At 41.3% G+C, this 13773-nt stretch overlaps 1 protein-coding gene across 1 annotated transcript in view; it reads right to left on the reverse strand.

The window, feature by feature from the left end:
- NFKB1 (nuclear factor kappa B subunit 1) overlaps positions 1-13773 on the reverse strand; it is a 55431-nt gene that overhangs the window by 27319 nt on the left and 14339 nt on the right. The window contains exons 5-10 of the mRNA XM_081020284.1: positions 10765-10913; positions 8786-8949; positions 6759-6917; positions 5318-5422; positions 2420-2511; positions 1689-1827 (exon numbers count right to left, since the gene is read on the reverse strand). Coding sequence (XP_080876410.1) covers positions 1689-1827; positions 2420-2511; positions 5318-5422; positions 6759-6917; positions 8786-8949; positions 10765-10913 — 808 coding nt within the window. The remainder of the gene's footprint in view (positions 1-1688; positions 1828-2419; positions 2512-5317; positions 5423-6758; positions 6918-8785; positions 8950-10764; positions 10914-13773) is intronic.

A 13773-nucleotide genomic window follows, 5' to 3' on the forward strand; every position in this document is an offset into this window, starting at 1 on the left:
TTATAGCATGTTTGACAATTTTCAAACACAGGTGTTGTCCTCAGATCAACCTGGCATGTCAGTGTTAGAAAGAAGAGGATCTAATTGAACTTTTAGGCATGGAAATACTTTTACTTTCTTTCACACATTTAAAAGTAAGCCAGATGGAAGTTTTCTGCTTTTGGCATCACATATAGGTGGAAATGCAATTCTAATGCCAATCTAATGGTACATTTGACTAATATAGTCATTTACGCACTAGGAGCACATAAGTACAACTTGAAGGATCCACTAGCATGATATGAGAAACACATTAAAATGTATAATTTAAAACTATGTATTTAATCAATTTATAGATGCTGTTCTACCATAAGCTACTCGAGGTAGCTTATATTAACCACTAAAAACAACTTACATAAATTAAAATCTGAGATTATATGGAGCAAATAACCAGTCTCCTTTTAGACATTTTAAAAAAACCTTTCACCACAGCCAATTGAAACAATTAAACAAAAAGAAGCAAAGCATCAACTTTGCAATACATGAATGAAGCCTGAATAAAACCTTTTAATTTATGGTAGAAAGACCATCAATGAGGACCCTAAATGTATCTTTTGGGGGAGTGCTGCCCATAAAAGGTTGGTTGCAGCCCCTAAAAAGGCGCTTTCAGCCATCCTATGTGTCAGAGCTCATAGGAATGAGAAAAGCAGCTCCAGCAGATCAGAACATCCATGGAGCTTCATACGGGAGAAGGTGGTTCTTCAGATGTTCTCATCCTAAGCATTTAGCATTTAGGGCACTCTACAGGTCATAACCAGCTCTTTGAATTGTGAATTGTGCCTGTTAACTGACTGGTAGCCAGTGAATGGAAGGATACCCAGAATGGAATACAACCCTAAGACTCAAAATGGTTCCCCATTCCTGCTGTAGGCTGATCTGGCCTACCCAGGGTAAGCATTGTTTCATCTTGGACGGGAAATACTATGAGACAGCTTCCTGTTGCAATTAAGCTTTGACTGAGTAACAAGACCCTTCCTTCCTGGTTTGTCTTTGGCCAGTTATACTTTGTCCCTGGCTACTAAGCTTCATCCATTGGCACCTGGTTCCATCTCACCACAGACTGCTGCCCACAACCCACCCCGACACATTATAAAAATTGTGCTTTCCAGAATCCACTGGTCACAATGCAGGAATATTCCTTTCATTACAGAGGGTCACTGGGCTTGAAAGTATTAATGTCAGACCATACTAACTGATGAATGGATTGATTATGTGCAGTGTTATCCGAATTCAGCCATTATTTCTGGACAACATTGTCATCTAGAATCCACAACACTACAGGTAATTACCTAAGGATGATCACTACACCATGTTTTGAAATATACAGTGGTACCTCGGGTTAAGTACTTAATTCATTCTGGAGGTCTGTTCTTAACCTGAAACTGTTCTTAACCTGAAGCACCACTTTAGCTAATGGGGCCTCCTGCTGCTGACGCGCCACTGGAGCACGATTTCTGTTCTCATCCTGAAGCAAAGTTCTTAACCTGAGGTACTATTTCTGGGTTAGCGGAGTCTGTAACCTGAAGCGTATGTAACCTGAAGTGTATGTAACCCGAGGTACCACTGTACAATAATTTCAATAACGGCAAGCTTTCTAAGAAGCTGGATGCTTTCTGACATCAACAATCCATATAAGCTTAATCATTTACCTTTGATTTCAGGATAGTATAAAAAGGGCTTTGGTTCACTCGTCTCTAGATCCGATTTTCGCCGTAACTGGACAAAAACAGATGCAGGTTTCGTGATATTGACATCTCGGTACTTCGGGGTTTTGAATACTATGGCAAACTGTAAGTGAACATTGAATAGGTGGTCAGGGGCAGTTTATACAATTTGTCATTCTGGCCTTTTTTCCAAGAGCAACGTCTGTGTACACAGCATCTATTATTTCTGTGGAGCAATTGGAGGCTTCCTCCTTACTCCTATTGTGGCCATAGCTCTGTTTGGTAGCTCCCAAATTGTTCACAGACATAAGGGCATGGGTAGGCAAACTAAGGCCCGGGGGCCGGATCTGGCCCAATCACCTTCTGAATCTGGCTTGCGGATGGTCCAGGAATCAGCGTGTTTTTACATGAGTAGAATGTGTCCTTTTATTTAAAATGCATCTCTGGGTTATTTGTGGGGCATAGGAATTCCTTCACTTTTTTTTCAAAATCTAGTCCGGCCCCCGACAAGGTCTGAGGGATAGTGGACTGGCTCTCTGCTGAAAAAGTTTGCTGACCCCTGCATAAGGGAGAGGGAGGGGAAAAAAACTTCTTGCCTAAGGATAGCCATTTTGCCAAGTCCACCTCAAGTCACAAAATGGTGAAATTGATCATATCTGATCACAAAACAGGTTCACAAAAGTTACTACTAATGCATCTTGACAATGTTGGCATACCTGTCTGTGCACATCAGTAGGCGAAAAATCTCCAAACCCTTCCCAGACACCGCCATTTTCATCCTCTTCATAAAAACGGATCTGAATATCATCTGTATTGCAGACACAAGTTAATAACTGGTCAAGATATAGCACTGGTCCAGAATTGGGACAGTAAGGATTTTCTTAGGCAGGCTTCATGGCATGGAGCATATTACAGTGGTACCTCGGTTTATGAACTTAATCCGTTCCGGAAGTCCGTTCTTAAACCAAGGTGCACTTTACCTAATGAGGTCTCCCACCACTGGTGCCCTTCCACCCTTTGGCTTCCATTCTTAGACTGAGGTAACGTTTGCAAACTGGGACACTACTTCCGGTTTTGCAGAGTTCATAAACAGGGCTGTTCTTAAACCGAGGTACCACTGTACTACAATCTAATACACTTTCACTAGCCCTTTCTTGGTTTCTACACCCTGTTCAAAATGCTAGTTTTTATCTTTAAATCCTAAAATGGTCTAGAGCCATTTAAGGATCATCTCATCTCATGCAGACCTGCCTTTGTGGCTCAGGTCATCTCCTGAGGCCTTGCTCTACAACGCCATCCCAAATCCAGCCGACTGATATGTGGTGGGTTTGGTGGCAACATGAGACAGGACTTTCTCAGCAGAGGTGCTTTACTAACTTGCCTGATCCCTTCATTCATGTGGCAGGTTAAAACTCTGCTCCTCCAGAGGGCTTTGAAGATAACAAAAAAATAGTTCCTACTATGCTGTATGAAACTGGACCATTTGGATTAACCGGAACACCATTTTATTAAAATTCACTTCCAAGTACAGCTAAACCAGAGTGGCATGCAAGACAAAATGAAACCCCTTCAGGTCAATTCATCCTAGGCTGCAGATTGGGATTGTCCTCTCTACCTGGGGTGGGGTGGGTAGGGGGTAAAATGGGACATAGGCAGAAAAGTTCTTCCTTGGCTGTTGTCAGCCTTCAGCACCCTCCAATTGCACAACATTTGGAATCTATTATCTCTAAGTTGTAGGTGATGCACATCATAGAAGACATACAGCAGGTCGTTGGTACCTGTGGCTCTCCAAATGTTGTCTGGACTCCAGCTCCCATCAGCCTCAGCTAATAGTCAGTGATGGTGGGAGTTGTAATCCAATCACAACCAGATAGCCACAGGTTCCCAAGCCCTGGAATACAGACTTGTGGAGGAGCTCCAGGAGTCCTGGAATACAGGACTTGTGTGAGTACACTGGAATCCCTACAGGACTGGAGGTACCATTTCCAGACTGCAATTTTACCCCCAAAAGCCTGTATTTTCCATCTTTTGGTGTTGGCCAAAGAGGTTTGTTCCTTTCTAAATCAAGGGGGCAGTAGATGGGTGTTTATCTCCCATTCTTTAATCTGGAAGCCTTTACTGTGAAAAACCCTACTAACTTTCTCCTTATACATTTCAATTCTCAAGGACTGAGAGATTTCAACAAATGATGTCATAAGGGAAAACTATGTTCATGCTAAGGGAAAACCCCATTTTGGGGTTTCCATTTAGTCAGACTTTTTTTTTTCTTTTTCAAAAGCAGCTTTTAACACACACATTTTTCACTTCCCTTCCTTAGATTAGAAATGACTTTCTGAGACTTCAGAAAAGTTACTCATAAAATGTCAAAACAAGGGAGAAAACTGTCCCTACTGTGGACATTTATTGTGATTTGGAATAGCAGGAAATAGGCTGGAATTTTTTTTAAATTGGAATTTTTAGGCTATCTTTCTGCCAAATTAAACTCAAGGCAAATTTACACTTTATTATTATGTATAAAACAAGCATAACATAATTACGTTTTGCAATTTGATAAAACTCCGTAATAATAATAAAAAACACTGAAGACATTTTAAAAACTGAACAAAATCCCACACCAACACACCAGTCAAAATTTAAAAATATTTCAGTTTCAGGGCATCCATTTTAAACTGACATAGAAACATCAAGTAAAAGTCCAACAACCATGTGAAGTTTGGACATTTCTGTTACACAGGCACCAGTCTACTTCTCTGACTATGAATAGTGCCACAGAACCATGGTATAAAGCACTGAGCTCTAAGGATTTTTCCATTTTCTTTATCTCAGAAACAATGATTGTTTAAATATTGTCAGTGGGTCAACCTTGCATATGCCCAGTATATGGGGCATTGCTTTATTACTGCAATTTAATAGTATGAAAAAAACCCCAACCCAGCCTGGCACTTTCTTACAAAATAAAACATTATGGTCTTGGAAAAGGCTGTTTGACTTATTTATTCCTTTTTTAATCCCACCCACCCTCCAAGGAGCTCAGGGTGCAAGGAGTAGTCCTTCCACCCCCATTTTATCCACATTATAAACCCCCAAGTCAGGTCAGGCTGACAAAAAGGAACTGACCTAGAGGCACTCAATAAATTTCATGGCTGAAATGAGGTCTGAGTCTCCACAGTTACATGTCACATTGACACCATGAATTTCAAGTATGCTTTTAAAAAACCAATCCTTCTTTTCAGAAAATTATGGGAATTGTAACCCTGCAAGGGGAATAAAGGCCTCTTAACAACTCTCAAAAACCTAGAATTCTTTGGGGGAAGCTGTGACTGTATAAAGTGGTATCATAGTGTTTTAATATATTATTATTTAATTTATTTAATCAGTATACCAGTATATCAGTATGAAGATCACAACATACACACATGAAATGACAACACAAAATACAGAATAAAACAGGAAAAAAAAATAACCCCCCTGGCATAAACACATTTTTTTTTTAAAAAAAATGTATAGTGTGATTATGGCCATAGTTTGACACATTTAGAACAGTGGTTGTTATGAAGTCGTAGTGATTATCATAGAATCATGCTCAAATACGATAAAGCATCCTGAGTTCTCACCTTTCTGAACCTTGTCACAAAGAAGGTAAATCTCTTCTCCTCCTGTCACACAGCCTGCTGTCCGATCCATTCGTACAATTTTTAAGTTAGATGCATTGGGGGCTTCTGTTTGGTAAAAACGGGGAGTCTATGAAGTTTACTCCTGCAAGAGCCTCCTCTAGCCATGTTTTATTTTCAAAGTTAAAATGAAATACATCCACACAATATTCATAACTGTACTGAATCGACACTAAAGGTAGTAAGTGGAGGAACATCTGATCCATCTTTTAATATTATAATACGGCCATAATAAGAGTTACAATACACTGAAGAATTGGCAAGATAGTTTTAAGGCAGGTTACAGTTTACCGAACTGAGTTGAAGAAAGGATAGGGGGGAAATGAAATGCAACCACAAAACAGAGATCATCATTATTGTGATTCATACCATTTCCAAAGGAGAAAGTTGCTGCAGGTTCCACACAGAAGGCTTTCTTTAGCAGGCCTTACTCCCCACCCCCACAAAAAGTATTGCCAACAACTTTTTTTTCCTTGATAATTAAACAGATATAAGAACAATTCCTTACACACGAGGACTGGAAATTCAGATGTACAGCAGGATGCCAGGCCCCCAGTCTCAGACCACAGGGAATAAGCCATTTTATAATGAGAGGTGGGGGCTGAAGGTCTCAAGGACAAAGTGGATTCACTAGACTGTGGCTCATAGCAGGTTTGGAAAGTCTGGGATGGAGGTGGAGGAGAATTCAGTTTCCTGTTTATACCCAAGATGTCTTCAAATTCTCCAATATATTACCTGCTTTGTCCACAATGCATTCAGGACTATCAGAGCTGAGATGCGCCCCGCACTGCTTGCCACCGCCAATCTACCACCCAGCTATAAGGTTTGCTAAGTTGCACCCAGGTCCTAGCTGAACCATATTCTCAAGCCTTTGCAACATGCCACCCAGAAACCCTTGGGAGTTGTTTGGATTATGCCCTGTATGCTTTACTCTTCAAGCATTTTAACTGTGTGGCAAAGAAAACACCGAATATCAAAGCTCTTCGAAACGACAGACATTTTACAGGCAGTTTAGTTGACAGCATGTCATTAATTTGTAGATCTAAGTCATAACCTTAGAACTTGACTGACATCTTTGGGTGCATCAAGGGAGACACTAAAAGGAACACTAGTTATGCATCACAAGCAAACATGTCCTAGGTTCTCCTTTGTCTTACTGCATCACATGCACAGTGTATACTGTCGTAGTGTGTAGGGAATTATGTTTCTTAGACATTACATGGTATTTTTCAATTTTTTAAAAGATCTCAAACTTTCAGTGAATGTTAAAAGTGATGGGGGTCAGCCTCTCTAACCCTACAAGAATAAACAATCATAAATCAAAATAAACACTGGACTGGGATTTGGCCATAGCAGTATGAATGAAAATAGGCAAGACACTCACTGCTATCATATATAGGATCGGACAAGACAGGTTGGAGTCTTCTTGTAAAGCTGCCAGTGCTGTCAGGAAGAAACGCTGTAAACATGAGCCGTACTACGCTGAGGTCCATTTCTTTTGTCTGTTGAAGAGCTGACTGATGAATGATTTCTCTTTCTCTCTCTGCAATCAAGGAAGAAAGGAACTGAATTATTGTAGCCTTATGTCTGTAATGGTGGTACCGGCAAAGGATGGCAGTGAGGGTGGGAGAAGAGAAGATTCAGGAGGCAAAGTAAAGGCTTCATCCTATGCCGCCAAATAGTCAACCCAATCATGAAACTGCCATATGCAAAAAATGATGAAGCAAAAGTGCTCCTTAACTGCACTTATCTTGGCATTATAACTACTAGCAAGAAGGCTTAAAGTGGAGCCAACCAATTTATGGAATCACCATTAAGGGAAACAATATTCTTGATGTATGCAGACGATATGGTGATCACTACATCTAGGCCTATTTTAACATTCTACTGAAGCTTCAATCAGCATTATGTGATATTATTTTAATTTCTACACATTATCATAACTGTCACTATTTAGGCATCCCAATAACTAGAAATTTAAATAAACCATACAAGGCAAATTTTGGCAAACCGAAGAAAAGGTGTTCTCTGGTGGAAAAAGTTGAAACTTTCCATTACAGATAGATTGCTGGCATTCAACATAAAGTTGACTCAGAGCCCAGCAACTTTTGCAAATAAAACTAACTTTATTTATGTTGGGCATTCCCCAATAAATGCACTTGGAATACATTTCTATGCTTAAGGAAGCACATGAGGACTTGCTTCAAACATTATTGCCAGACATCAGAAGAACTTCAGTGCTGCTACACTGGAATTTTGGTATCAAACGGTCAAGAAAGCAAAATGAAACTATCAAGATGCCAAGGTAAACCATATACTTTTATTAGAACCTAGTGAAACTTTATTGACTATACCAGTAGAAGAGACACAGGAACATTTATGGACTTTGTAGATACTGTTTTTCCTTGTGCAGTCAAATATGAATGTAGCAGGCACATTACTGAGAAATGTATTTGTATAGGTTTGTTTTCTGTTTGTGTATGTATCTTGCCTGAGAACAAGGTCTTTTTAACATGACTGCAACACAGCAAAGGGCCAATTGGTATTATCAAGTAAATAAGGAATTATGTTAAAAGTTCATTTCCAAAATTCACTCACCCACCACTCCACCCCCACTGCAGGTCAGCAGCAAAAGCATCTCCTTTGCACAGAGAAGTTACTAGGTTCAATCTCTGGCATTTCTACAGAGGGCTGGGAGAGACCTTTGCTTGAAACTCTGGAGAGCTACCATTAGTTAGTGCAACCAGTACTGAGCTAGATGGACTGATGCATTACTTTCCTATGTTCCCTTAGCTGTAGGTGGCTTTAAGGTGAGAAGATGACTGGTGGCGGGGTGAAAAAGGGTTGCCAAGTCTTTTGCATGTGCAATACTGCATGCACAAACCTCCCACTGCCTTTCTCCTTAAGTGATATGGGAAGTTCTGCTGCTCTTCTGCTCAACTTGAAGTCACCCACAGCTGCTTTACTTGATGAGAGAGCTCCCTTTGGGAGGGAGGGTAAGGACTATGGGACTAAGCAGAACATATAGCTAAGCCCTACCTCTAAGTTTTCCCATGTGATGATGGAAATTAGGCTAAAATTAGTTAACCTTCTAGTAATTAATTATGGATGGATGACCTTCAAGACTGTGGGACTTATTAATGCAGAAATGAACTTTGAAAATGTTTTTGTTAACACACATCGCAGCACAAAGCAGCTTTTGCTTTCCTTTCCCATTGTATTTTATTTCTTCTAAAAACATCACAAGTGGTATCATTCTTCTCCTTTAAGAAATTCAAGTGAGCAGGACTAACTATATTTAACTTGGGGGATACTTATTTTAAGGAATAGAAAATAAAGAGTTGACAGGCACAGCAAGAAATCATTTCCTGTGTTAAGAGAGATCCCGAACCACAGTCAGTTATCACCCACCTGTTAGCTGTCTCTCCCCTCCGCCTTCCACTTGTATATAGCTGAGATCAGGATGTACTAGGAGTCCTGGGTTATACCCTTTTTTACAGGAATCAATCATACGTGCTTCCAGTGTGTCTAAGACTCTTTTCTTTGTAACGTGCAGTATCCCCAGGTTTGGAAATCTACACAGAAGTACAAGATAATTATCTGAAATAGGTCTTTGAATTTGTTCACGTAAAAGGGAGTACAGTACAATTTTTCATTGCTACTTATGTTTTCTGGTCCCTTGGCCCCAGTCAACGCAACTTAGGCAATGTTTCTACTGCCTGTGCTCTCTTTGTTTTTGAGAATACCCATGACTCGGCATGTTAAAGTGGTTTGAGTGTCTAAGACCACAGAGACCTGTATTCAAATCCCCAACTGGTCCTGAAGCCCACTTCATGACTGATCTAAGGTGATGTTGGGCTCACTCTGTCTCTCTCTCTCTCTCTCTTTGCTTAACCGATGTCAATGGGCTACTGTGTGAATAAAATGCAATAAGGAATAACCAAATATGCCGTCGGGACGCGGGTGGCACTGTGGGTTAAAGCCTCAGCGCCTAGGACTTGCCGATCGAAAGGTCGGCGGTTCGAATCCCCGCGGCGGGGTGCGCTCCCGTTGCTCGGTCCCAGCGCCTGCCAACCTAGCAGTTCGAAAGCACCCCCGGGTGCAAGTAGATAAATAGGGACCGCTTACTAGCGGAAAGGTAAACGGCGTTCCGTGTGCTGCGCTGGCTCGCCAGATGCAGCTTGTCACGCTGGCCACGTGACCTGGAAGTGTCTGCGGACAGCGCTGGCTCCCGGCCTATAGAGTGAGATGAGCGCACAACCCTAGAGTCTGTCAAGACTGGCCCGTACGGGCAGGGGTACTTTTACCTTTACCTAAATATGCCGTCTTATGCTTTTTGGAGAAAATCTAACTGCAAATAAATGGTAAACACAGCTCTGATTAACTCACGCAATACTTTTTTTGTAATACTGTATGGGAAAGGTTATGAAGGTTTTAGTTTTAACAGCAATAGGACATTAAACAATATGCATTGTTGAACAAATAGCTGAGAATTATATACCCTGAATTTAAGGGGAAGTTCCAGATCTTTTTATTTTTATTTTTAAAAAACACATTCTCACAAATGTAAGCAAGCAATATGCCTACATTCCAAATAAAAGTTTTGAGTCCTTGGGGCAAATGTATTGTTTCAGCATTTGGATTACAAAAAAAACATAACAGGTAGCGTGACAAATCTTTCAAGATTCCCAGCAAAATCTCAACAGAGCAAATCTGAAGTTTTGAATTCAAGTTGCTGGCAAGTTGGGTCTCAGCATCAAAAGCCAAAAACCTTCAGGAGTTAAAAGCAGCCTGTCTTGGAATTCTTTCAAGACTGGTATATATGTTCCAGAAAGTAGATTAAGGACATCAAACCAGCAGTTTTTTGAAACTGGATCTAACTCTGCAAACAATATAATGTGTACTTTACTTGAACAATCTCTTTAAAATAGGAAGTAGATTAACTAGGATTTAGCATTCTCATTGCTAACTCACACCCACATCAAAACACTGAAAGCACTTTTGTACCACTTTAAATAGTCATTGCTTCTCCCAAAGGATCCCGGGGACAGTAGTTGGTTGAGGGTGCTCCTCACAGAGCTATAATTCCTTAGCATCTTGTTTTGGGAAGGGCACATTCCCAAAATATGAACCGAACTTCTTCCCCTATCCCCAGTTCAGAGTTAACATTCAAGAACGCTTCAACACTATGTGGATGAGCCCTCTGTTTGCACTCTTCCCACTCCTCTGAAATGGTCTAAATTTTCTTCTCTTGAAAGAAGACATAGGTTGCCACTACACCCAATTTCGAGAAACTACATCAGGACAGGATGGTTTGTCCCTAGTCACAGTGTGAAAAGGTAGCACAGGGGGAATCTCAGTTGCAATTACAAATACACAGATGCACTTACCCTACAACCATGTCTTTTGGTCCTGCGTTAACAGTGCACACTCCATTTTCACAGTGCTTCCCCACCAAGCTGTGAGCATGCAGGTGAGCATGCTTTCCATTTGTGACTAACTGCACAATGACTTTTGCAGGCCCAGCATAATTGCAAATCTGTAATAAGCAAAACAAATACTCTCACTACTGAGCCATGATGCATTTGTTGTGACTCCGACATAGGTTGTTTGCAATGCATTCCGTAGTGTGGCTGTAGGAGCTATTTTAGGTCTCCAAAAGTGCAAATACATAATAAGATACAGTATTAATTTGAAATTTGAAAATAATGAAAGAGCATAACTATGGCAGGCATCACACTAAAAACACAAAAAGAACCAGTGGCTTGTTCAGCTCTCCTCAGCCCTAGAGCAGGTTTTGGATTATCCAATTGAAAACTGTTCCCAAGTAGCACAAAAGCGGGTTAAGAAGTCTTGGTCTGTGCAAGTGACTAAACTTCTAACTTGTCCACAAACTGTTCATTAGACCAGACAACCAGCTGCAGGTGTCAGGCCCCTGGGCATAGCAGGCTAACTTCTCCTCTCCATCCTGAACAGAAAATAGTGGAAGCTGGTAATGCCCCACCTCTTGGGTACCACCTACCCTAGGCTATGGATTAAGTAATGACATTTGAAGAGCAAACATGGAGGACAGCGGTGCTGTCCAGATGTTACTGCATCTTCAATGGGGCCAAGGACAGGAACTCTCTGGGTTTACTCAGATTTGTTTGCTAATGCAAAGAGTCCCTTTTGGGTTCATGTGACATTTGAGCAGAGGTGGGTGTCAGGTTTGTAGTTCTGCACTGCACAGGTGCTTCTAACTCAGCCAGTGTTGTGATCCATGAACACAGAAGTTTGTTGGTTAGGTTCATTTTCCAAAGTTGAGGCCTAGTTGCATGTCCACATCCTTTGTTCTAATCTGCTGGGTTGTGGCCTGTGTATTTTCTTGAACACAGATGTACGTCTATACTATTTCCCAATGTGGGAGATGGGGGCGCTGGAATGATTGGGGGGGTAGCCTCAGGTGCAATTGGGGGACATTGAATAAAAATAAGGGGGCAGTGGAAACATAAGGAAAGAAAAAAAACGAAAAATTTGAAAAACCATTCGTACATGTTTCATCTGTTCGGTAATGCAGTGTCGTCTTTAGCTGGGGGTGCAAGGGGTGCGGGGCACCCAGGTGCTGAATTCTGGGGGGCACCAGGCGCTCACCGCTGAAGCCGCCTAAGATTATATTATGTTTTGTATTGAGCTGCTATGCAGCAGCAGGGTCAGCGGCACCTTTGACACGACTGATCTCGCAACAGCCGCAGGCAGGTGGTGTGAGATCAGTTGTGTCAAAGGTGCTGCGAGTGAAACATTGCAAATTGCGTTTTAATTTCATCACTCGCAGTTCAAATTCGTTTAGAGAAATTGTTAAAGGAATAATGTTTATTTTGCTAATTGTCGGCATTTTCTTTGACTAACTACTTAGTACTTAGGGCTCTACTACACGTTTTTCAGCATGCGATTTTAGTTTTCCATTTTCGCAAAAATGCGCCTAGAGCACACACTATGAATTTCACGAGCTGCATTTTTCTTCATTTTACAACGAATGCTAAGCATATAAATGAGCAAATGGAAAAGTTTGTTTCTTTTTCCTTCTTTCGTAAACAAGAGAGAAGGCGTAAGCGTGATGTCTGACATAAGCATAATAAAAGTTAATTTGGGGGCTAAACTAAATTGGGGAGGCAGCACTGGGAGGATCTTTGCACCCTGGCGGCGCATATGCTAAAGATGGCCCAGCTGTAATGACACTTATCGCCAGGCCAGGCACTGTTGCAGCATGGTGACAACACCTCCCCCTGGATCCAGCAGTCATGCTGGAGGTGAGAGATTTTCCCAAGCTTGGGTGGACCCTTCTTGGCTTCACCCAGGGCCGGGAAATGGGTCTCAGCTTGCCTGCTTATTTGGCCAGTGGCATACAGGCTGTGGCGCTGGACCTCCCCCTTCGCTTAAAGAAGGTAGATTTCCAGGGGAGCACTGAGTAATTCCCCCCCCCCCTGAAAAGGTGGCGGCAGGCCAAATATGTTTGGGAACATAATCATCCCAAGGAAATAATACAAGGAATAATGAAATAAGCAGCCTTTGAAGAGATGGTGGGAAGGATCATATTGTGACATTTTTTTACAACACAGCCAAGAAGCTAAAGTAGTATTCAGAGCCCCTACTCCAACCTTGCTTTAACATTTAGCTGACCTATTTACTCCATCCCAGTTGAGAGAAAGTTTGGTAATACTAATTAGAGAGGTAACTTAAGTTTGAATCATACTGAGATTTAAAAAAATATGAAATGAAACAAACAAACAAAAACCCCCATCAATTTTGGGCAGCCTGCAATACATGCAATCAACTTCATTTCAAATCCACCATTGTTTCTCCATTTATGCATACAGATAGTAAAATCGAAACCTAGAGAAGAAAAAGGAAATAAGTGGCCAATAGATGACAAAATAAACTGACCGCACACAGTATGAGCACAATCCACTCTGACATTAAATTAAAGCCCCATTTCCCTTGTTCTGCCACTCATGAGCAGGTATGGGCATGCATTCAGGCAGCAAAACACTATTGTTAAGAGGAATAGGAAGCCCATGCATGCTTTCCACAAACTCAGCCAGCCTTTCACCCAATGTTTTGCATTCACCTCGTATGCATTGCTCCTTTACAGGCTGAGCCCAGGCATGCTTACTTGGAAGTCACCAAGACTTGGATTTTCCAGCTAGGAAATAAGAGACGGAAGGATTGTGATGTCTGCCTCAAATATTATGATCCAAAACTTCTTCTCCAGCTTAGATTTTAATTTGAACTTTCCCCACTCACACCTTTCTCACTCCCCATTCTTTCGTTTCATAGGATTGGTTCTGCAGCTTTTAGGTAGTCATTCCCTATCAAAACTTTTGCCTAATTACTCTATGCACCCTTTCTCTCCTACTTGCCTG

The sequence above is a fragment of the Podarcis pityusensis genome, assembly GCF_964106645.2.
Source record: "Podarcis pityusensis genome assembly, chromosome: 9".
NCBI lineage: Eukaryota > Metazoa > Chordata > Lepidosauria > Squamata > Lacertidae > Podarcis > Podarcis pityusensis.